The sequence below is a fragment of the Vidua chalybeata genome, chromosome 1, assembly GCF_026979565.1.
Source record: "Vidua chalybeata isolate OUT-0048 chromosome 1, bVidCha1 merged haplotype, whole genome shotgun sequence".
In the NCBI taxonomy this organism is placed as follows: Eukaryota; Metazoa; Chordata; class Aves; order Passeriformes; family Viduidae; genus Vidua; species Vidua chalybeata.
In genome coordinates this window covers 102,366,906-102,393,042 of record NC_071530.1, presented here as the reverse complement: position 1 = coordinate 102,393,042, position 26,137 = coordinate 102,366,906, and the positions used below count along the sequence as shown (strand labels likewise).

At 36.8% G+C, this 26,137-nt stretch overlaps 1 protein-coding gene across 6 annotated transcripts in view; it reads left to right on the top strand.

Moving 5' to 3' along the window:
- The window catches only part of PTPRM (protein tyrosine phosphatase receptor type M), a 445,924-nt gene that overhangs the window by 383,552 nt on the left and 36,235 nt on the right, over positions 1-26,137 (top strand). For all 6 annotated transcript variants that reach the window (XM_053945623.1, XM_053945606.1, XM_053945597.1 and 3 more), the window contains 3 exons: positions 983-1,070; positions 7,013-7,089; positions 9,863-9,899. In XM_053945623.1, coding sequence (XP_053801598.1) covers positions 983-1,070; positions 7,013-7,089; positions 9,863-9,899 — 202 coding nt within the window. The remainder of the gene's footprint in view (positions 1-982; positions 1,071-7,012; positions 7,090-9,862; positions 9,900-26,137) is intronic.

The following is a 26,137-nucleotide window of genomic DNA, read 5'->3' as shown; positions in this document are numbered from 1 at the left end:
TATTTAGTGTGGTACAAAAGATTTAATCTACTGATCAGTCTAGTAAAAAGACGAAAACATGAATTAGGACTGGTCATAATCATGATATAATTCCAGTAGTATTTTTTAACACAAGATTAATATTTCAATACAAAATTTTAAAATGTATCTTCATCATATGACTTATGGATACAGTGCATAAATTAGGAGATTGTGCAAATGCTCTTTTACACCACAGAAAGCACAGGACATATGGGGCATAACAACTTGCTTGCTGCCCTTTTGGCAGCTTCTGTGTTTTATTAATGTAAAAATAAACTTTTAGCACCTTCAACTTTCTTATTTACATGAGATTTACTAGCTAAAGGACAGCAGTTTGGTGAATATGAGATATCTTTCACAAATCACATTGATTTTACTCTCTGAGAAAATAATCATCGTAGTGGTGTTGTAAATTGTGCTTAAGAGAAAAAAAGACACATATTCTAGTTGAATCCATGCTTTTCTAAATACCTGTGTGTGTTTTGATCCATGAGGTCATTTGCCAGCAAGTAAATGAAACTTGGGATATGTCAAAAATAAAACATATCAGTACAATCTGTAATTTCTACACTCAAATACTGGAGCAGCTCCAACACTGATGATGAAGCTGCTTCAGCTTCATGTGTGTGTATGAGAACTATATGGGGAATCTGGAGATCACAAGTGAAGGATTCTTAGTGTTGCAAGAACACAGATTTGGAAAGGTTTAATAGCACTTCACTTGCAAATAATTCTTCTTGCTATTATACAGATAATCTCATGTCAAATTTTAAGTAACATCTGGAGCTATGCATAAATACCATTTAAATAGTAGACTCATATTTTTGCTCAATAAATGAATCATTTAAATGAGATTTTAACAACAATACCCACAACTACTGTTTGCCTTTCTCTTTCGTTTAGCCATAAGGTAACTGTTGCTGCATGCTTTTCTTAATGTCACTTTCTTTCCTTTTTTTAGAGTTTCTTTGAAGGACAGTCTGCACCATGGGATTCAGCTAAGAAAGATGAGAACAGAATGAAAAATAGATACGGGAATATCATTGCATGTGAGTATTGACAGCATAATTGTGCACTTCGTTAACTCCCTTCAGATCTGGATAAGAATGACCACCAGCCTTGTGCTCTCACCAGGCTTGTATTCCTTTTCCCTAATTAAGAAGATAAAAATGAGGGAAAATGTTTTTTTTTTTTTCTTCCTTGAGAAAACTGTCAGATTTAATGTGTTTTCTCAACTGCCCTTCTGTCTACCTTCCATCCTGTGATCAGTGTATGGCTAAAGGAGAGCAACACCTTTAACCAGTACTCAGCTCTAACAGGTCCCAAACTGTTCCTGTCAGCTTAGCACAAGACTACCCATGATCACATCAATACCTTGGTATTAGGTTCTTGCTATTTTAGGAGCAGACAGTACTGGTGCTTAAGTGTTCCACAGTAACAGAGACAACTCTCCTGGCTTGTATTAGACTGACTCCAAGAAAAAAAGGTAACCCATATGTTTTACTTAAAAATTCCAGGCTTAAAAAGGATTAGACACACTAATAATCAAATAACTTGAGGAGATGATAACAGGCTATGGTGAGTGACCCCTAAATCTTGCATTATGAGAGTTCCAAAGCATTGTGACTAGAGATGTTGCACATGAATGTGGAGGCAGGAAATGTATCAAGTTCAGTAAAATTATATTATTTACACACTGCTCTTGTTGCACTTAAAGTGTGTATGTTGGAGATGATCTTTTTCTGTTTTTTCACTTTAAAATTTAAGATGGGGAGTGTATGTGTTTTTAACAGCCAGCCAGATAACCACGAGCAGGTAAAAGCAGAGAAATAAGCAGCCGTCACCTTGTTTTGTAAGCATGAAAATGAAGGGTGGTCTTTAAGGAGGGATCATTTAACGATACTGCAGAGTTCAGATATCATACAGAACCCAGCAGAGAAGAATAATCCATGCTGATTGTCTGAACATTAATCCTTTGGAGGGAGTATGTTAGTGCATATTTGCACAGACTTCAGCACCTATCCTAGGTGTTTGTCCAGGCACGTATCTGCCTAGGTTTCCTCATCAGTGAATCATGTGGACTTGAAAGAGAAAAGGACAGGTCTTCCAGAGAAATCATCCTGAAATAGAGCCCACTCGTATGCTTCCAAATCACCTCCTCAGGGGGTCCTCTCTGCAGTGCATGTGTCTAGAGAAAGCAGCTCCCAACTTAGTGACCTACAGTAAGTGATGTGAATAGGGCCCAGCGAGGCTGAGACTGTCTGCAAAGAGAAAACAGCTCTGTTGCTTGCTGCAGAATGAGAACCCACAGGAAATGCACACGGAGGCCGAGGCAAATTCAGCAAGAGATGATCTGCCACATGGTCTTGAGTGGACATGATAGTATTGCTGTGTATTTTGGATGTACACTGTGCTGTATACTGAAAAAGGAAATTAAATCTTCTAGAGAAATGTGGTTATCATGATGGGCTGGCGCGTATGCAAAACCAGATAAGTTAACTAGATATGGTTTTGCTTGTTTCCCTCCAAGCAATATTTAATGTGTAACAAACTTGTTATTTTGTGAGGATGTAGCAATTCATTATATGAGTAACAGCTAATCATTTGAGTAAAAATATCAAAGCCAAAAATAAGAAATACAAAGTAGTCTTATGCTTATCCTTGCTTTATGATTTTTTTTCCAGTCCAAGCCTATTACAATAGATCTTCCCTTGTAGACAGGTAGTGTGTCACTCCCCTCTTTTTATGTCATGTTAGACACTGCCTTAAACTTTGACACCCTTTGGTCGAAGAAAGCTGCTAGTGCTTTATGTCTGAGGTAATCAAGTGATGAATAGCCAAAGGAGAACACATAAAAGATATTAGATACACAAATCAATGACAATTACAAGTGATACTGAAGGCTTTCTAAGAGGCGAAATATAACTCAGGACATTTAGTTCTCAATTTACTTGAAATGTCCTCAGTATTTAGCAGAGGGAGAGAGTTGGATGGAGTTTTTATCAGTAACACTTCCTGTTTATGTGGCTGTGAAAACAAAGACAACTCAAGATAAAATTAAGATCTACTAGAATTAAAGGCATTATCTTAAAAGTTGAAACTGCCCACAGTTTGTCATTCAATTTGTTGTTGTTAAATATGTGTATACAAATGGGGTAGTTAACTTTTTAATTATTTTATGTGTTTTTCTCCTAGATAAATAATTGCATTTCTCAGACTCTGAGGGTACAATTTGAATGGTCTACATTTGAAAATTTGTCCCAGATAATTGTATAAAGTATATGCTTTAGCTTAAAAGCATTTTAATAAATTGCTCTTTTATGCTATGTTCAAACATTTAAAAATACAGCGGTTTAGATGCTGCTAACTATGGGTACATGATTATAATGAAATGTATATTTTTGTTGCATAGAATATTTTTTCTATCCATTTACCCTCTTTGTTTTAATTTTTCCCAAGATACTACTGTTATATTATTGCTTGTATTTGTTATTGTTCTCAGAAGGAGGTTAAACAATAGCAACAAGCATCCAGCATTGCAGGAGCTTGTCAGAATCGTAGTATGCTTTATGTTACCCAAGTGATGTACATTTAATTGGCTACAAGTGTGCCCTGCCCACTTTATGACAGTGGCTACAAAAAGTTGAATCATGATCACCGTCCAGTCGCCCAAAGAAAACATGTTCTTTCTTTACTGACAAAAAACATTCATGTGTTCTCATTACAAACTATACCCAGCATGAACTTGCTAAATGAATCTTTCATCACCTAAGAAAAATTATGTTTCTGCCTTAACTGTGTGGGGTTAGGCATGGATTTTGGTAAAATTTATTTGTTTTTTCCTCAGGAGAGACCTTGAGGGAATGGGGGGGGGGGGTTCTGTATTTATTTTTACCTAACTCAATATTGACTAAATGAGAAGAGAGTATTGATCACAGCTTTTAAAAGCAGCTAAAGATTTTAGGTGAGACATTTATAGAAGGTTTGATTTGCAGAGAATCAGGAATGTATGTCCCAAGAAAGGGTCATTGGCTAGGCATGCTAATCAGCCAGGTGCTCATGGGGCTTGTTAGAGATCACAGTCTGCAGGCTGGCATACACATGTTGTAGGTAACATGGGGCAAGAGAGAATAAAATGCTTATATTTGTTACCTATTACCATATTCCACAAAGACAAATTTATTCTAAGATAAATAATTTTGAAAGCTTAAGTGATCAGTGGAAAGTTAAATTAGATCTCCTAATGGAAGGGCATCCAAATAACAATGAGATAGAAAAAAGAGTATTTAAAAGCTGCATAAACTGTCAAGACCAGCTGAAGTATAAAGGAAAAAAATACCTTAAAAACATAGACAGTTAATCTAGAGACTATTTAAGAATCAACACACATGTTGAAGAATATGGCTCATGTACTTCTTAGTTTTAAATCTGCTTGACATAAGCAAAGCCCAGACACAGTAACATTTCTTTCTGTTGACATAAGGATTTTTCTTTGATTTAACAAGCCCATGCAGTAAGGAGTTAATTTGAGTTCTCAAAGCAATAAAAAAAGGGAGTCACTCCAGTTCCACTGCAGATAAACGGGTATTGGACAGTCCATTGCCTCCAGAATTCCCAGAAACTTAGCTGAGAATGCAGTACTAAGAAAAATTCACATGAGAAGATAAAAGGGAAAGAGATTATATGAAGATGCAGGTATGAAGTAACTTCTTTATTTTGCTTAATGCAAAGAGTTATTGTAAGAAAAGTAACAAAATAATGGAAATTAAAAGATACTGCATATTGCTTGATTGTATAAATCAGTCAAATTACAGGAAGTTACATTTTTAAGATGTTTCTTAGAGGGAAAAAGCTAAGCTTGTTTTGTCCAATATGGAACTTATTTCTAGGCAAGTGATCAAATAGGAGTTTCAGTTACCTAAATACAGACATGTGATTAGGCCATTTCAGGTGGCCTGAGACATCTGTGCAAGACCAACAAATGCAGCACAGTACATATGGGAGACGTGTTATTCCACAGTGGCAGTGAAAGCTAGGCAGTATATCCTGGTGGCTGTATAAATTGCCATGAGATGTTTTGTGCTTAGACAACTGAACCTTGCCCTCTGTGATTCAAGAAATGTGAAAGTGTAGATCTTTACTAGCCGGAATTGTCCTGGTGAGAATGCCTATAAGGCAACAATGTGGGAAACCATGAAAATATAGATGAAGATACACCATGACTCCAAGCAAGCTTGACTTCTGAGTCTGCTGACTTTAGCAGAAGTTGGATCAGGTCCCAAAACTGTAAAAGCAGCAGCCATGGCTGGAGCTTAGAAAGTTCCTTAGTATCTTTCTTAAGTAAGATGGATGTCTGGGATTAAAGTCCTGTGAGCCGAACCTCTGTTCTGAAGAAATTGATAAATAGCTTAATTAAGCATAGAATAGCAAAGCACTTGGATAAGCATAGCTTGGTAGAGTCAGACAAGCAGGGGTTACGTAATGGAAAGTCACAGCTCTATAAATTTTTATTCTTGGAAAAATGAATAAAGAGGGTGAAGAGGCTGACCTGATTAACATAACTGATTCAAATACTCCAGCATGTTTGAAAACCTCATTCTTGAAGACTGTTGAATGAAATAATTCCAAGAAAATAGAAATGTAAGAACTGTGTGGAACCTGGAGATGGAATTTTAATTCATTCTGATTTACTATGTTGGGGTTGTAGCATGCCCTTTTTCTCTCTCAAGGGAATCCCAGGGAAATAAATGAGGCTCTGAGATCTCTATTTCCTAAGACTTGGAGGATAAGAGGAAGAGGTAAAGAATTCACCTTGACCAGTTTCTCTCTTGACTTGTAATTCTGAAACAACGTTATTTTAAGAAGCACTTGCCCTGGTTTTCCTCCACCGTAATGTGGGCCGAAATTATGCTACTTATAATGAAGTTGGGTTTTTAAGCTACTTCATGCTCTGTCATTTGTTTGCTATCTTTTAGGAATTTTAAAGCTTCAGAAATAGCTGTTCAGAACACGGTTGGCAAGTTTTGGGTGTTTTAATGATTATTTACATTTGCAACACAATAACAACAGTCATGAAGGTCTATCATCAGCTGCAAGTAATATCAGCTCAGCAGGCAGGCAGCAAACCATAATACACAGGTATCTAATTAGCAAGAGTACCTCATAAACAAAGTAGCAATAAAGTGGCTGCTTACCATCTCTCCATCCTTGAGATCCTAACCTCAAATTGTTTTATCTACAACTCGTGCAGCATTTGGAAAAAGCCATTGTTTGTGGTTGCTTTTGAACTAAGAGAGTCAAGAGGAGCTTACAAAGTCTCAGAGAAGAAGGATCCCTGCCAGCTTACAGATATTCTTGTGCAGAGTGGGAACTAGCCTCTAGCAGTTGCTATATCATAGAGAAGATGAGGCAGCTGTCATGAGATGAATTCATGCCATGATGTTTCGCAGCGGAATTTAGAAAACAAAGTTGGAAGTGTTTTCACAGTCCTGGATAGATACACCACAGTGGAGCAAAATTCAGTGAGGAAGCCATTGTCTTACTGCTTGGGTTTTGCCATTACTGTGTTTTGCTTTCTCTGTTACTGAAAAGATAATGAGTTTCCTTCAAAAACTCTTGAGGTTTCAGTATGTCTTGAATGACTTCAGCTCCTCCTCAGTACTGGCAGAAGCATTTCCAAATGAATAAACCTTTGACAAGTTAATGTTATTTTATTGACAAAAGCAGGGAGTCAAGGCAAAAGTGATAATTATAATGGGTTTCACATTACAAAATTTAAGAAATTCATACTGAAAACTAGAGGGGATTTGGAAAGCCTGTGAATGACTGAAATGAGAATTAAATGTAGATACAGTTTTCATGTCCAACAAAATAAGCATGAACTTGCAATTGCTAAGATTTTAGTTTGACTATAAAGGAATATTTTGATTAGGCCTGTGTTACTGAATATATTTTTAATTATTTTTTTTCCTCTCCATTATTCCCTTTTCAGATGATCATTCTCGAGTGAGATTGCAGCCTATTGAAGGAGAAACAAGTTCCGATTACATCAATGGGAATTACATTGATGTGCGTATCCTGATGTAGTCAACAAGCTTAATGTTGTGTTCAGTCAAAGAGGGAACTCTTATTCTCACAGTATTCACAATTTATAATAGATACCACAGCTAATAACAGCTGCTAACATTGTTCAGCACTGGAGAGTGCTATCTTTGGAAGCTAGGTGTGCACTGAAGGAAGAGAAAAGCCTCAAAGGTTTGTCAATCAGTAAAAGAAATTAGTCATTTCCTCCAACTGCCACTAGACTGAAAGCTTGCCAGGAGCACTGTATGGCTACTTTGCCTGCTGGTGCTTATATGGGCTGGAAAAATGTTGTTTTTTTCTTTCTGTCAACAGCTTGGCATCATTCCACATTTAAAAGAAAGCTGTTTGCATATTAATGTGACAAAACTCTGTAATGCCTAATGCAGAGATTTGCAGTCTCTTGTCATCTCTGCACTTTTAAGTCGCCTTCAAAGTATATTCTGCAGCTGTTAACCAATATTTCTAATGCAAGCAAGACATTTCATTAAATATGTAGGCTGTTTAATTATTGAAAGTGGCTTCTTTGTTCATTCTGCATCATGTTAACTTAATGTTTTACATTAAAATAAATTCTTTAAGAGACGAGGTGTTTTTGGTTGAAAGAATGAGCTCAAATGTAGAATTGAAAATCTTTAAAAAGCCAATATTATTTGTCTAAAGCCAGAAGTCTATGGATAGCAAAGTTAGTAATTTTACTGTTCACATGGATTTTAGTTGCTTCATGGGAATTGTTGCTTCATGGGAAACTGTGCCTGCTAAAGATTTCTTGTTCAGCAGTTACATCTTTGAAAAAATGGTGTCAGATTTTGCAGTTCAAATTTAATTACTAGTATGAAACAGGAATGTAACAGATACTTTTTTTCTCAGAATATGGAGGAACTAGAGCTATACAAGAAAAGTAGGTACTTAGTTGTAACAGTATGAAGTCTGAGGGAACTTTCTGAAGATCTCTCTTGTTACTGATGTTTATATAAGCACATTCAAGAATCATTAGACTAAGCTCAGATTTCTGCTCAGTCCCTTGCTGTTTGAAAGAGTAGCACAGTCACAAAGCAGTGAAGGCACATATGGAAATATATTTAGTTATATGCCATGCTAATCTCTGAAGAGAGTAATCTGTCATGAAAGGAAAGAGAGAGTTCACACTGGGGACTTAGATTTTAATTCACTTTCACATTTTCTCCAGCATTCAGGACTGTTCTCATTTTAGGCTAGTAGTATGTCCTTGTGTCAGATTTGGATCTTACTCTAAAATATTATGAGATATGAGAAATAAAGATTTGGATTATACAGTTTCATATAAAATGCTGATAGTTATCTGCATAGAAACTATTTTTTTTTGCTTATGGAGTACAAATGTATGGAGAGAATGTAGTCCTAGAAGAAATAATGCCAGCAAACAAAAAATGTCTTTTCCTCATCCTCAGCAGATGGCTTTATTGCAAAGCTTAGAGGCATCCTCCAAAGACAACTCTGCCACAAAACAAAGCATGTTTGTTTATAATCTTGCTAGTCAGGTTTCTGTTGGAAAACTGGTTTTTCTACTACAGGAGCAGCTTTAATTTTGCTCTTGCATGCAGTTATTACTGGAGTTGTCATGCTGTCAGTATAACACGTTAATAAAGGAATGGCACCATCATAGACACAATGGTTATGATGTATTTCTTCCCATTCTTTTTTTCACTGGGAAATGGAAGTGTTTGATCCCAGGATTAGGTAACACATAGCAGGAAAAAAAACCCTCACTCTGTAGCTCTCTGAACACTTCTCAGTTCACAGACTTCCAAATTTTGCTTCAGTGTCATGTAAAGAAATCAGTTCTGTAGCTCATGTTATTCTTTCTGTAATATTCAAAGTATCTTCAGTTGTTTTGATTCTTTCCCACCTTGTATCACTGCATTTCCCATTGCTCTTTCACAAGGAAATTGCAATGGCATGCTTGCTACAGCCTTAAGTTCTTCCTGCTGATAACTGACAATGCATCATAACCATTATTCAAATATTAACACTCCTACAACTGGATTGATCAGCATACTGGTGCATGATCTAAACATTTGGTGACAGTCCCATCACATCAGAAATTCAAATACTGTAAAAATGCTATCATTAATTTTTGGCAACCTTTTCCATGTTGCAAAGAATGCACAGAGTATTGGTCTTTCTTGCTTGGCCAACTTGTGATTAAGCTGCTCTTGTCATCAGAGTTGTATTATGTTCTTCTTGAAACAGTATGTTCATAACAAATGATTTAATCAAAGAACTTACCGTCCTTTTTACTCTTGAGAAATAAAACATAAACAAACCACCATGATCAGAGTGAACACCATGCCCTCCTGCCTTCCCCAGGCTGAATGCGAATCTGACATTTTTTAACTGTTAAAAAAGGGACAGGCTTTACAGTCAACAGCAATAGGTGAAGGTATATCTCAGACTTTATGAGCACCTGGTGCCATTAACTGCAAGGGCTAGAGAGGATTTCATGCTGTTCATTTTCAGCAGAGCTAACAAGGGACTGAAAGAACATATTACTTCTGGCCCCTAATGTACGAGGCTGCAACTTAAGTATTTTGCAGAAAACACATTTGCTTTTGTTTCCCTTCTCACTTGCCCTTCCCCAGCTGAAAAGAACTTTTGCATCTAATACATTATTTGTACTGTTGTGACATTTACTGAATACTATCCTAAATGAAGTTTCACTCATAGGAACATAGCTAAGGTGCAAATTGCTGAATTTTTTTTTCCTTTCAATTTATTCTAGGGTTATCATAGACCAAATCACTACATTGCTACACAAGGTAAGTTTATCACCCTTTCCTTCCTGTTATGTGAGGCTAAGAGGTTTTGGTACTTGGATTGCAGTTCATTCTCTCTAACGTGAACTCTTGCCACAGTCAATATCCAGGGTAGAGTTGGCTCAATCACTTAGGTAGAAGCAAGGAAACTGAATTATTACCGAATTTTCAGGTATTTCAAGTGAGCAGTCCTTTACCTTTGTGTTAAAATAGGTTTTGAGTAAAAAAGCTAAATGCATCTTTTTTCAAAGAAGTTACTCAGCATTATGTTACTCATGAAAAAAGAAATGTGTCATGGTAGAAATGTTTTGTACCTGTTCAGAGAGACATTGTCATGAAAATGTATGTTCTCTTAATTGTTCAATGATAACTAGGCTCCAGGTCCTTAAAATACAAAACTCTTCAGCTAGCAACTTCTGGTAGAGAAGCAAAAGACATCTAAACAATGGCAGGAGGATTCATCACAGGGTTCTACAGAGACAGTTTTACAGGCCGTCATTTAAATGCTTGCTTGAGAAAAAGAGCCTATTCTTTTATCAACACACAAATTAATTTTCAATTTGTACTTGTCTTCAAAGACATAATTTGTGCATTCTATTGCAGTCCTTATTTATTTTTTTGGTCAAGTTCAGAGCTGGAACAAATGGGAAGAATGAGTCTTCTGTGAGTACTTAGTCATAATATTGAACAATATGCCAATCTTCTACCTATGCTTGGATAGCGTATGTGAAAATTTGATTGTTCCTCCACTGATTGGAGGGAATCTTTTTTGTAATAGATAGTCTGTGACAGAGCTTCCTACATTCGCCCATGGATCTAAAAATGATGAGCTCCACTCACAGATGTTATTTTAACGTTTAAAGGGACTCAGCTGGAGTACTGGGTGTAATATGCTCAGAATAATCTTAACATGAGTTGGATTTAGAGATCACATATTTTTTAATGTTTTTTATCAAAGCAAATAAAATGTTGACCATGTCAAATAAGGCATCTTGCTGTAATTTGTTTCTTAAATATCCCAGAGTCTGCTGGCTCCAGTCCCCACTTAAACCAGTGGGAGGTTTCATATCTATACTTTGCTGTACCTCTGTCTCAAATGTGGTGCTGCTTCATGTCAGATGACAGTGAGGCAGGGCACAGATGTTATTTCGAAACAATTCACTAGTGTCAACATTACACTTTTGGAACAGAGTTTTATACTTTCAGAATTTGTGATCTTACAATATGAGCCGTGTAAAAGTGCTTCATCTTCCACTTCTGCTGCCCACCCACCATGTTCCTTAGTCCACAGTCTCTACAGACAAGCCAGTGTCATGGTTTCAGCCAGATAGGAAGACAGGAACAAAAATGCAGCATTTGATTTATTCCTTTTGGACTTTTACACCCTCCTCTTCAAAGATGGAATGGTTTGTTCCATTTAACATTTACCTAATGATGTTGTTTTTCACTTTTAATTGAAACATAAAATAAAAAGATAAACAGTTGGCCTTTAACTTGTAGTTTGCAGTAAGTTTTCATGAGGAAGTTTACCAGAAGATCTCCTAGATACCTTTCTCATAGGTCCCCACCTAAAGTTTAAATACTGTTTTATCACAGTGTTTATCATAATTTTATCATCATTTTTATCACAATCATCATAATACTTGAATAGCAAATATCAAGTTTAAGTTTTTTACTTTCAGGTCTTAAAACCAAGTATGAAATTATGTATGAATAATGTGCTGAAGGTCTGTTTACCACAACCACCAGCAAGTCCCAACAGTTTCTTTGCCATGTGTTTTCCTCAAATGGTGTCAAGAGTTTTTTTTTCCTCATGATGTCATACCTAGTCAAGAAAGAGAATAAGAGGAGTAGAAACTAATGTTCTTCCAAGATGTAAAGGATATATGACTGTTACAGCTGTCAATTTTGGGAGTGTGTCACAGCAGTATCTTCAATGTAGGTGCAGCTAAGTGCACGTAGGGATGCCTAACCCGTTCCTCCCATGGTGTAGTGAGTAACAGATTCTCTGAAGAGTGTAAAATTAATTTTAAAATAAGCATGTAATTTACAGCAAGCTCAAAATTATCTGGCTGTGGTGTTTTTTGTGGTTTACATCTTTAACATCTATTTTTTAAGGTCAGTTGGAAAGAGAGTTTGTACCTCTAGTTTGTAGGAATGAAGAACAGGAATCTCAAAAGTTTGTGTGTTCTGTCTGGTTTTGTCTGTGGCCCGATGAAGAATCATGAGAAAGTTTCTTTTCCCTCCTCTATCTTAGCTTTCCCATCATCACAATATGGTTAAAAATACTCTTCGGCTTTTCATGGTTCTCTGCCATATCCTGATAGATGCAGTTGTTTAAAGGCTAGTTAGTGTTCCTCTCCAGTATCCCGGCTTCCTGACAAAGCACACTTCCAGTAAGATGCAGTCTCTGTGTTTTGCAAAGGTGATAAAGTAACTGGGAATAATCCCCAGAACTCCTTTAGGACTCAACATTAACTATGAAAGAAACACATTTGTTTCACATGTCAGAGTATGCCTCCATATGTTCCAGGGAAGTGGCCACAGCACCAAGCTTGCCAGAGTTCAAGGAGCGTTTGGGCAACACTCTCCGGCACATGGTGGAATTCTTGGGCTGATGTATGCAGGGCCAGGAGTTGGACTTGATGATCCTTGTAGGTCCCAGGATACTTTATGATTCTATTCTAGGTCAGCCTTACTAACAAGCATGCCGTGTGCCATAGCTTGTGCTGTGGCCAGCGATGTTCATGCTCTGTTTTAGAACAGAGTTTCATCAGGTATGTACGAACACATCAGTGCAGCACGACAGTTAAGCTGCATGTTCAATTCCCTTGATAGCTACTTTTCATCAATCTTTAAATAACTTTTCTCATCCTCCCTTTTCTCCTCCACAGCAGCTTTCACAGGTGCACATGCCTATTGTTCTTTGAAGGAAAATATCATTATGTGAGTCATTTTTAAATCTCTGAGGAGTTAGAATGATTGATATTTAATTTTCCTATGTTCTTAAGCTGCATTCAACATATCAAGTGTTAATGAGCAAATATAATTGTTTGAAGTGAAGAAGTGGCAAATTTAATCAGTTTGTAATAGACTACCAATCTGCTTTTAACAGAGCTGGGAGTTGCCTAATCACCTGTTTATTGAAGTGTTACTGTCTTCCATACTAACCAGAGTCTGACGTGCAGACTGGTAGCTTTCCATCTTGGCATTCATAGCATCCTGCTGCTACCTTGAATTAGAGGAGGAAACGTTTTTTAAAAGAATTTCTTAATGGAGGCTTTCTCAACTAAATACTAAAAATTATTTTACTTCAGCTTTTAAGAGTAATACATTCAGAATGTGCAATTTCAATTACTAAATTAATACCAATTTTCCTTTATGTGATAAGTATAATGTGAGTGGTAGACTGAATTTACAGCTAATAAAGACTTTTGGTGATCTGCTGTAATTGGCATCAACAGATGGGATCTGCACCTGAGTCACCATGATTAAAAAGAATCCTTCGTCAAAAGCCAGCATATTGGGTCATGCAGAACCAGCAGGCTGGTGCAATTTAAAACTCATTATTTTGCTTTATATATCCCTTGTTCCCATAGATATAATTCTTCTTTTTATGGGAGAATATAATGTTCTTGTATGATCTGTTCAATTTACTGGCAGCTAAGAGTTATTATTTTGCAGGAGTTAGGTAATCAATGAATTTTAACCTGGTTCCTCTGTGAGAGCATTAGGTTGAATATCTGTACAGTTCTTATTCTCACACAGAGTGCTGGATGTTCTGAGTATTGAACATGTATTGAGTATTGAACATTGAACTGAGTATTGAACAGTATGACTTCTGATCTAGGATGTCTCACCTTGATTACTGAGCAGGGAGAAAATAATTGGGTTTGTACTTATTTGTTCTGTGTCTCCTGGAGCTCAGGTAGCTTACTGAGCTATGTTGTAGCTTCTTTTAGTGAGTCTCTATCAAGGATTTTGGATGCTTCCTCCTCCACAGCACCAGCAGCTGTAAATGATGAGTGACAAATGAATGTTAGCACAGTTCTACAGCATCACTCATGGCCATTTCCACCAGGGCAGGTTTTCAAGCAGGTCAGTCGTGTGAAACAGCAGATATCTCACATGCAGGCTGCATGTCTTTATATACAAAGTATGTTCTTTTGTGCATCTTAGACTTTTGAATGCTCCCCACAGTTCAAATTGTCTCTGCTTGCTGCAGCATGCAGAGCAGCTGGATCTGAGATGTTTTGTGGAAATACTTCAGAGCATGTCTTAATGACTGTAAAAAGTGACTCTTGAAAATAAAACAGTTTTAGATATAATGTTGCAGTGTAGCCTTTCAGTTTCTTTTTTTCCCTCTGTATCCAGTTGTAAAGCAGATGCAAAATTGCTTTCTGTATTGCTTGTTATGGAGAGACATCAAGCCAAGTTTCAGTCAGGAGGAGGTTTTAGGTATAAGTTAGAAACTTCTGAAAATCAATATTTACAAGGAAAATGTTTACAGTCTTCACTACCAACAGCATAATGTTTCCTCTCTAATAACCCCCTTTCATAGTCTTTCTCTTTTCTGCAAAATACTTGTCTTTCTTCCACGCACAACTCCGTGTGCTGTGTGAACATTTTAATAAGAGTTTTCAGAAACAAAAACACATTTTCTTTCAAACTGAAACTTCCCTTTTAGGCATCTGAAGCAGAAATAGTGCATTGAAAAGCAATATTCTTAACTTCCTTGGCATGTTTTTTTGTTTTTATGTCACAAAAAGTTGTCACAACTACAGCAGTGGGGAAGCTCCACACTTCTCTTTACAAAGAAACTTTTGCTTCTGTGGTTTTAGCCTTCAGATGAATAATAAAATGTGAAATTACTTCAGGGAGAATTAAATAACAGCAAGGCAAAATAGTTGTCCACAATTTTTCAGTTTCATAGATGCTGTCATTTTTTGCAGGATGTGGGACTGAAAATAGCCAGGCTGTTTTTCTGATACATATACTAAGCGATTGAATTCTGTGTACCTGTATTAATCTTGAAGATTCAACTGGTTTTGCTGCTGTTTTTACTTCTTAATCTTCAAAACATTAAAATGGTGGTTGAAGCCATCTGTCTTCAGTCAGAGAGATGAGCCCATTCTCAGCCCCCCCCTTGGAAAGGTGAGGCTTTATAGAACCAAATTCACCTGTTTTGCAATAGTGGTGACAAATGAAAAAGAAGTTACTTTTTGCCCCTACCTAAACATGTACAGAAATAATAGAGCCTTTATGTGTGAAAGTGACATCTACAGGTTATGTTGTGAAGCCATATGGTAAATTCATCTTAGCTCACTTGCTACCATTACCCACCAAAGACTTATGATTGCTATTATGTTTGACTATCTGTTAAATATTTGTACTTTTCCTGGTGTTGAGGACAAAAAGAAACAGTGTGTACTAAAAACTTGGTAACCATCAAAGTCAATGCTTTTTACAAGTTACCAATTTATGGTACACGAGAATACCAGAGTTTCTCTCTGCGTCTTCATCTGTAATAGGAGAGTTTAGTGATAACTGTCAGAACAGCTGTCCTTCACCATTTTCATCATTTCTGTATTTTTGTGTCCATGTCATAATCAGCTGTTAGGTAGTTTTATTTGTGCAGGGAATGAGACACCCCATTCAGGTGGAAGGTTGTAAATGCAGAGCTAGCATGGTTTTCTGATACAAAGTTGACTTAGACTTTGTTGCAGTGTTTCATTTCCCTGGGTCTTTGTTTACAGACCCAGTGAAACAGGAGCAGTGTTAGAAAACTGCTGATAGGTTCATTGCTAGGTGAAGGCACTTGCATTTTTCACATGTTTCTACATTTTGCATGTAATACATGCCCACCTTTCATATACCTTTGGAAGTTCTCTGAAAGTACAAACAAGCTCTAGATACTATATAAATAATTATTTAGTATTTATTTGCCAGTATAAATTCCGAAATCCCATGCAGGCTGTTCTTTCACTTGCTTGTTGAAACAAGTTTGAGAAAATGATGATTTTTCTGTAGTCCATTGTCAAAGCCACAGAGGAAGAAAAAGCAATTCTTCCTATCCACTTCCCCACACAGACTGAGCTTCAGTAAATCAGATGTAAAGGACTTCAGAGAATATATAGATCTCTGTGTCAAATACAAGATCTTGGTTTGATTTCTGTGTTGTGAAAATCAGACTAGAAATGTTACAATAGATCTCTGCATATCAGAATAAAGAAGTAAGAGAAATGAGAGTCTGCAGTAAATAATTAGGGGCAAATAAGGCAAAAGGAAAACGTTTCTTGATTGTAATGTAGAAAAGAGAAGATTCTGTGAAAAGTAATATATTTGTCCTCTTCAAAAATATGTAACTTAAGATATGTTCTGCAAACAGGGAAATTGTCATCTTTCTGAAACTCAAGAGCTGAGCACACTGTCATTGTAAACCAAACACTTCCAGAAAAGAACTTTATAAAGGTCACCATCTCTTAGGGCTGCTCTGGCTACTAATTGCCTATATTATGCACTAGAATCCATTTTTTATTCAAGGAAGATCTGTACAGCATCAGCCGTACAAATTCACCTGCAGGTCTGTATTTTACAGGAAGGCAAATTATGAAAAGCTGATGTGTGATGAGAAGTTTTCCATCTTTGACAAAAGATCAGTCATAAATTTGGCTTGGTGGGGAAGGTACCTAGCACCCAGAGGTGCTAGACAGGGTCCTGTTAACACACCTGTTAATGAGTGAAGCCTAGTGCTAAAGCGGAATAGAGGCCTGGAAATGCAGTTTGTCAGAAAAATCACATAGTCAGGGCATCGTTTTTTCTGTGAAGTTTATTCACCAGATGGTCTTCAGCAGTCTGGAGGAAGCAGGCTTTTGGTCTTTTCATCTGCTAGATTAAAAAAAAAAGTGGTGTAGCAAATTTACAAAACAAAATGTATCTCAGAAATAAATGTATCAAGAAGCAAATAAGGCTGGGGTTTTTGGCAGTTTTGGGTGGTCTGGGTTTTTTTGGGGGGTTGGGATTTTTTGTTTGTTTGTGTGGTTTTTGGTTGGTTGATTGTTTTTGTTTTGGTTTGGTTTTTTGTCTTGTGCCCATATCCAAATCTTTGAAGTCTGTTGTCTTTTCTCTCTTATGTATCCTTTGGTGGCAGCTGAAATCAGTATATTGATACGGCCACCAATGCGCATGACAGTCCGGGTGATTTTGAAGCACTGCCTTTGAAAACAAGAAAAGATACAAGCTTATTAGGTTAATCTCTTTCCCTGTCCATCTGTAATCTTCCATGCAGTTGCATATTCAGATGTAGACTGTGGAGATTCCCTCTGCTGCTTCTAAATCTCATTCTTTTGCAAACATGTTCATGTATTATGTCTGTACTGAGCACAAATACTTGGCATGTTAGAATGGCATTCATTGTTTACAATGTACATCAAATACTGCAGTCTCCCATAAAATATAATGAAAAAACAGAACTTAAATGTTAACATTGCCTTTTCCTACTCAAAGTGATGAAAATAACCAGGTGGTCCCCAAAAATAAAAACAAATAATAGTCCTGAGTTTTTGGTTACATAAATTTGATTTTTAATCATAATTGTCTTGACACTGAAAAGAAAAATATCATTTTAAAATATCAAATAACATCTGTTTTTAATGACTTTTGTACATATCTTGATTTGACTAATAGTTGTTTGATACTGACTATTTCTGTGAGGAAGAAATAAATGTACTGATGTTCTCTACCCTTAAATATAAAAATACATTGTGAGTGATACATCTCACTGATGAGATACTTAAGGACAATAAAACTATGACGAAGTTTTTTTCTAGCATTTTTACTTACGCTTTAATGTAGACTAAATTATCTTGTTTGTTCATCTAGGTAAAGTGTTCATGCTAATGCACTTAAACTCCCAGTACAAGTTTAAAAAATACAGCATCTGAATATCTTACTCACAGGCATGAGCAACATTCCTTCACAATAAGTCCTTGGGGAAAAATAAAAGAAACAAGTAGCCAAAATGAACTCGTATTTTTGAGCTAGAGAATAGTGACGATTTTATTACAGTCTGATGCTTATGATTGACTCAACATGGAAATAGAAAGTAGAAATGCAAAAGACTAATTAGGTTCTTTTGTCCATTCCCTAAGGAACCTTCTACTGAAGGGGATAAAATGATCTTAAACTTCTCATCCATCATCAAAAATGATTCTGCATTACACGTTGATATGAAGAGCCCAGTCCAACAAGTCAATTACTTAAGATTTTTGTTTTGGAAATGTTAGATGCAGCATGTTTTTTACAAAAAAAAATCTGTATGTGTTAGTCTTTCCAAGCTCAGATGAGCTGTTTAGAATGAGTGATTAATAGGTATTCATATTTCCATGATGCAAATGACACTTTTTAAGAATGCACAAATTAGAAACATAAACAGCTTTTTTGGTGGAAAACACTGAGTAAGCAACTGAAACTTTCTGTTGGACTGCTCTCACAAAGACAGCTCAAGTTTGAACCATGGTCTCAAGCCTCCTGGTATAACCCTTCTATCAGAGCTGTGACCTCAGGCAGAGAGCCAATACCTCTCTTTGCTGTCCCATCTGATGTATTCATACCTGTGTCTCAGGTTCCCAAATGAGTCACCCATCATTCTTCTCACATGCTTGACTATAATTAAGCAATTAAAATATCTGTAGTACATCGTGAGAAAGAAGGTCCATGTATGAGTGAGACCTACTTCTCTGTAGCCAGTGCAAGCCATTGGAAAATACATCAAGGCCTCTAGTCACAATTACATTATTCAAAGCTTTCCTGTTTCATAGAATAAAAACCTGAAACACACTCTCTGCAAGCCACTGTCTAGAGTACTGTCTTGAAAGCTGCAAGGTAAAGATTCAAGGCTCTGGCATTATTCAGGTATTCCACATAGCCCTCACTAGGGAATTCCTAACCCCCAGGAGTGCTACATGTAATTCAGATTTTGGAAGATACTGCATTTACGCAGTCTGAGAAAATGTTAATGAGAGGAACAGACCATTTAACACCTCTGCTGTGGGGCAAGCAAATTATATGAAAGAAAGAGTTCTTCAATTAGACTGGATGAACAACATTCAACTACAACTAGATTGTTTTGATGTTGGTTTTTTTGGGTTTTTTTGTTTGTTTGTTTGTTTGGTTTTTTTTTTAGTTTCTGCAATTAAGATCAGAAAAAGTAGCTTTCTTGAGTGGCATAAGGGTGCATACATAGACAGTAGTACTATGTACACTGCTTTTATTGCATTCATCTTTGTCTCATCTCAGGCTAACTGTGTAAATCTGGGCAATTTCTGTTGCTGCCATTTCCTCTGTTACCAGTCTGCAGTACTTCTGTGAGTAGTCAAAAGGTGTTGTGGAAATGTGCTATTTATTCTTTGGAAAGCCATATGACATTTTCATTTTATTTTGTTCAAATAGAACAAACTGAGCTAGTATTGGAAATCTAACCGTGGAGAAATGTCAATCAATAAGTGTGTAACACTTTATTAGATGGAAACTTAGCTGGCAGCATTAGCTGTAGTGGTATAAAAATGTCTTAAATAGCACCTGTCAAGAGTGCACAAATAAAGTGTGGTCACAGCCTTTAAAATAAATTCAGCAATGACTTGTTTCTGAAAATGGTGGAAATACTAACATGGAGTGGGAGCAGGTAAGATTGTTCAGGAACGGTAGAAGCTGTCATGTTGTGGTTGCTGTGTATTGTACCAAGACTGTTCAGGTCATTCAAACCCTACCTTGCTTCTGTTGTCTTTCAAGGTGTGTTTGGCTTCTTATGACTGTGAGGGCATGAACACCTTTGTGTATTCATGGGCATTATGTATGTGATGCACTTCTGCTGCAATGGAGCTCCAGTCCCAGCCTGGAGATTTCTAGGTAGTACCATAATGCAGACAAAATAATGCACTGAGATGGGCACTGTTCCGGCCCAGTTAGATCTATATCAATAAAGAAAATGGCATATGATATTCCAGAGAATAAATACCACATTCCTCCATCTGATTAGCCACAGAATCGTTGCAAAATAGGATCAGAGGAAATGCCAACAAGAAGTATTATCCAGCTCTTGCCAACAGTTGATGTGTATGTGAATATACATACATTTAGAAAATACGCATTTTCAAACTGATTATCTAGTTTTATGAAATGAGGAATTTTAAAGGAAAAAATCTCTGGAGTAATCAGTTTTATCATTGCTCAAAGGATAATATTTTTAAGTATCTCTATATTAATCTGGGAATTCAGAATAGAGGTTTTTTTTTTTATTTTAGCTATTTGTGAAAGACTTGCATTATTTCATACAACAGTGGGACTCTGGCTCCCCACTAGTGTACATTGTAAATAGCAATATTCTTCTTCCTGTAAGACGTTTAGTGCTGACTCCTTAAATATAGGAGTAGGTGGTATAGAAAGCCAGCCAAAGCACTGGTCATTCTCGTGGGAGCTATACATAAAATTTCCACATGCTCCACAGTCACTTAGTAATCTAAGCCTTGTTGAAAGCTAATGGGACTTGAAAGCACTTTGAACATTTCATTTTCTGAAAGCCAATTTTCACATATAGCAGTGTGCAGGCAGCAGGGCTGGCTGACTGGCTAGCTCAAAGCAGGTAGGATTCAGTTTGTGCTTGAAAATCAGCCAATTACTATTCACTGTGCTGTCCCTTGGCTGGTAATGAGAGAAAGCTGTGTTTTTCCAGAGCAAAGGATACAGTAGAAAGCCTCTACATTGCCAGTAGCTGCACTAGGCAGGATTTGTCCCAGTAAAGCATTTCAGCTTGCTATATAAGCAGCATTTTCCAAAAATGTCCAGCTAACAGGATTTAGTCAGATCTCTTTCTTACTGACAATCCATCTAAGTAAGGAAATAATGAAAAGCATATTTTAAATTTGTATCTCAGTCCTGATTAACCCATTTAAGTGTAGCTGAGGTGACTTACAGTTGAACAGTGTTGCTGCATACTGTTTTTTGAGGGTAAGCATTATAAGGTGGTATCATTGCAAAAGGCCAAAAAAAGAAATGGCAGACTGGCTGCAACTCAGATATACCTGATGTGCATGGTGTGTTCTGAAGCCTGGGTTAAAACTAGTGTCAAGAGAAAACAAACAGTTCTATTTGCTTGTGAATTAAGTTCTAGTAGAATTTTTGCTTACAAAATGGTATCTTTTCTCAGCTGACTATGAGGCCATTACTGCCTCTGCAAGCAGTTGGATTCTCTCTGTGCAATCTCTGAAACTACTACAATGAAAGGATTGTTAAAATAAGGTCTAAGACTGGGGCAGAAGATTTTTCCATACCTCACATGAGAGTAGCCATAGCCTCAGGCATCCTTGCTGGTCTAACAGACATACAGGGAACCAGCCTCGTTAGTAAGCCATCCACAACTTCATTTATACTTTTTCCAAGGCAAGAGACATTTTTAAGGAAGATTTTATCAGGAAATCCATCATAGCTGTATAATTACAATATAGCCCTGTTAAAGATTATGTAGTAATTAATACTTGTAAGGCTAAAGTTAGAAAGTAGTTTTCAAATGTCATCACACTCAACATTGGAATTAAATATGAATTCAAATGAAATAAAGGGATAAAAGCAAAAACATGGGTTTTTTCAGCTCATTACAGGGGTTTTATTTATTTCATTGAGATTCTTTAGTGCCTAAAATGTGTATGACAGCTAAGCAATTAATAAATACCACCGAAGCATTAGTGGCCAAGTTTCACCAGTACAAATGTTTGTTGCTTTTTAGTGTGCTAATTCTTACAGTGATAGGCCTGGAAGAGACTTCAGTAGAAGTGAACAGGTGGATGGCACTGGGGTACCTTTCACCCTCAAAGCTCTTTTAGTTTCTGGAACAGACTTGGGAGAACTTTATTAAAGCATTTAGAAGACTTTCAGGTTATGTGACCTGATTCTCTTTCATCATTATTTTCTTGAGACCTAAAAACACAAAAGACTGATCTGTATGCATTTTGATAGCTAGCGGTGAGCAGTGGGCCCATATGGTGTAGTGATAACTTGACTTCAGCTTTATCTCAGATATCAAAATTGTTTATATAATAGGAGCACACATACTGTGCCTATGAAGATGCTCTTGTGTAAACCTTTAAAGTGTGTATGTTGCAGTAGAAAACAAGTGTCTAAACCTATTTTGAGAGAGAAAAGATTGCATCATCTTTGCCTGAGTTTTTGAAGTTTTAGCATAATTTTGTTCTGGACTTCACAGAGGCATTAAATCCTTAAGAGCTCCTGGAAGCGTGAGTGAAAGTTCAACACATGCTACCATAACTATTCAACAAGCACATGGTGAAAACTGTCCCTGACAAATCAGATTATCAGCAGTTGAGCAGATCTTAAAAGTACCTTCCATTCAGAAACCAGCTCATTTGGGAAGGTGAAGATGATTCAGCAACAGCTGTACTGCTGTGTGGCCATGGAATTATAAAAAATACTGAACCAGCAAGTGGCTAAGTCAGCACAACTGGGATCTGTACCATTTTTCTATAGTAAGCTGTCTATTTTAGATAGAAAGAAGACGGGTTACTTTCTGAAAAAGTAGGATTCAATCTGAAGACTCCTTAGCCTACACTCGGTCACCTAAGGAGGTGTCCAGATTTGCAGAGCTGCTGACCAGTGATGAGCTTGCCATGAGGTAACTGGGAGACTAACAGAACTGAACAGTCATGAAAGCTTGGTCACGTAATGATGCACCTTTTGGTAAAAATCTTGGGCACATTGCCTTATTGAGTAGGGGAAAATGTATTCCAGTTATGGGAGATGTTCCCTTGCCTGCAGTCAGTGACATTGATAGTGCAAAGTGACAATTAGCTGCAGTTTATTACATACCTTTTTCTGAAGGGGTATTTATCTCCAAATTCTGGCATGGTTAAAAGAGCAAATAGAATATTCTTGTAGATTATCAGATCTCTGGGTTGGCAGTGCAAATTTCTTCCTCCTGTGAAATGAATTATCCTACTAACAGCTACATCTGTCCCAAAAGGGTTATTAGGAAAACAAGAGTTCTTGAATTTTTTTATCTGCTACATCCTCTCCCAGTATTCTATTCCCCTCTGGTTTTATGCTTTTGAGTGTATTTTAGACAATTTCTGCTACATAATGGGTTTGGGGGTTTTTGACACTGTAGTTGCAAAGGGAATCATTGCTTTTGGGCTTTTGTTGTTATTGTTGTTGCCGTGCAGCCGTATCTCTTAATAGGAAAACACCCACTGTATCTCAAGTTCATTTTGAAAGGAACATATATAGTAAAAGAATGAGAGCTAAAATGCAGCTCCCTCTAAGTAGGTATATTAGCTAAGTGTCTTTCAGTAATCCAGCTGTAGGCAGTCACAGCAGTAACCAGCAGGTGAATGGACCACTTTCTAATCACCTCCTCATACAGTGTGGTTGTGGCTACTCACTGTAAGAGGCCTTTCTGCTCTCTTTTCAAGATGGAATTTAACTGCTGCAGGTATAAGTCTTGCATCTTGTCAGTCCCCTGCCTCTATCAGTACATTTTTATGGCTCCCACTGCCCATGCACTATCCCTGGGGAGCCTCTGGAGCTTAAGGGTATCTGTTCATTTTCTGCACATTTCTAGCTTTAATATCTATCACTGAATTTGGTCTCAGGTGGACCAAATGTTAGCTTGTGGATTTGATACTCTATGCTAGAACAATATTTTAGAAACTATTTGTTCCTTGTCTAAGCTGCTTACTTTTTGAGAAATTTAGAAAAGACCCACAGATTTAGAAGTAGTGTGTGAGTAAGTGCTATGTATGCTTCAGGATTCAGACTTTACTTGTTTCTTCATGTGCTTGCCTTCTTCCCTACATCCAAACACTTTTTCCTGTATTCTGGCTAGTTCATCACATTCAAATTGATCACATACCCCAGTAGCAATACCAGTTTTTAGAAGTGGGTTTCACAACAGGAAGCAGAAATAGAGGAACTAGAAAACTCTGGTTACAAAAGCAGCTTTAAAGAGTCTAAACCATTCATAAAACCTATGTTTTGTGTAATGTTCCATTTCTTAATATGTTTTTGTTCCCAGAGCAGCAACTAACTACTGCTGGTAATAGAACCAATGGTTGTAATATACACAAACAATTGTTTCTGTTGAGTTTTTTCAATAATGCATTTAATTAGCTAGGGGTTTGGAGGGTTGATTTCTTTTTCTTATCTTCCTTTGCTTTTCATCTTCTGGTTGCAGTATGTTGGTGATCTCTTTTTTTTCACAGCAGAGATCTTTGATACCAAGTACTGTATTGTGGAGCTAATGGGGTGTGCTGCAAGCATTCTGTAGAGTAGCACAGTACCTTCTCTTCAGACTTTCTCCTCCTGCAAGGGGGCAACTGCCAAGAATAACCTTTCTGCCTGTTGTGCGCACATCTGTTAAGCTGATGCTTAGAACAATTATAGCCTCTTTCTCCTCCTTCCACAAGTCTCTGGAATCAAATTGTTTAGTTCTTCAGGACAATAAATCCCACAACCCTACCTAGCCTCTAATGCTTTTCAATTATTGCTGGAGACAAGTAATCATTTTTTAATATGTGTAGAAAATATTTTTTTAAATGTCACGAAGAAAAGAAAAATGGGATATAGAAGAATTACTTTCTGAGACTTTAAGGTATGTTTCGGGGTGGGTTTTTTTTTCATTGTCTTGAACCTGAAAGAAGTTTGGAGGCTACATGTAAGAATTGAACCCCAAAAGTAAGAAAATGTGTGAGAATATGAAGGGAGAGCAGGAAATCCTGTCAAGCACTTTTAATTATGGTTGTCTTATTTGGATAGTAAAATTGACAAGAGCATACTCTGCACTGCAGAATAGGACATTTATTCTAGAAGTACATCTAGAATCAAGCTTGAAAAACTTGTTATAGCTCAGCTCTTTCTCTGGCCTGCAAAAAAAAACATTACTTTTCCTAAAGATTTTTTTCTTATAATTTATTGTCTTTTTTTCTTTATAGGAAATGACAAATTCAAAATCTACAGGAATAAATTAGTGTTTAGGATCTCTTCCCAGTTGTAATTTATGATTTCTGGATTTGAAGTGTAGGAATCTTTAAATCACAGCACAAATTATGCAGTCTGTAGGAAAAAAAAGATATCGGGATTAAATTATTGCAGGTTATCCCAGAGCTGTCAAAAAGAAATTACTGTTACAATGTAGGGCCCAACTGTCTCATATCTCAAGTGAATCTGTGGGAAAGAAAACAGAATTAATATATAAAGAAACTTGCTACATTGCCCCACAGTTTCTCAAAGATTCTGGCTTCTTGCAAGGGGACAAGACCTGTGTAGATGCATAGACCATGTACCTTTCCTGCAGCATTACCAAAAATATGCTCAGATTAAATTTTTTGAAACATCACACAGTCCTATGAAGACAGAATGCAGGGGAGACATCTAGATTTTCTCCATTAAACCAGAATTCTTGAAGCAATAATGTTGTTATTTTTTTGTCCTTGATCAAGTGTAATGTTAACAATGAGTCATGAAGTTGAAGTCTTTTTCCAGGACACTACTCTATGGAAAACCACCTTTCCCTAAACCTACTTTTAGCTATGCTTCTTGAAAGATAATAGCAGTAGTAAATGAGCTGAATATTTGTTTCAAATTTGAGGGGAAGGGAGAAGCTATACAGAGACAGTATTTTCCTACAGTGAGTGGAATACTCTAATTCCTTATAATCAGTAGGAGAGGCTGGCACAAAACCTTTCTAGTGCTGTCATGACTTTAATTGCAAAAGAAAGCTACATTGAATCCTAGAACATTAAAACACAAACAAGCTAAATTTTCACTAGAATATATACTAATTACATTACTGTGACATTCAAAATTGCACTTGGACCATGACTGTATCACATATCCAGGACACTTAGGTAGAAGAAAAATACTTGCTGTAAATTTCCATTCGATGGAGAGCGATTAAACTATGGTTGAAATTCAGAATGAAATCTCACAAAAGTATCACCTGTTCTATGCTGTTAATTTAAAGAAGAAAAGAAAGGTGTTCAGTTTTGCAGTTATAACATCATCTTGAATTTAGGACTTTCAGAAACTATAGCTTGATATTCTGCTGTTAATTCTACTCTTAAGACCATCTGACATTTCTTGTGTTCTAACAGTCATAGTTTCTTGTTGTTTTAAATGGATTTTTCTCCTGTTACATGAACAATGAAAGCAATTCAAGGAAACCTATAAGGAAACAA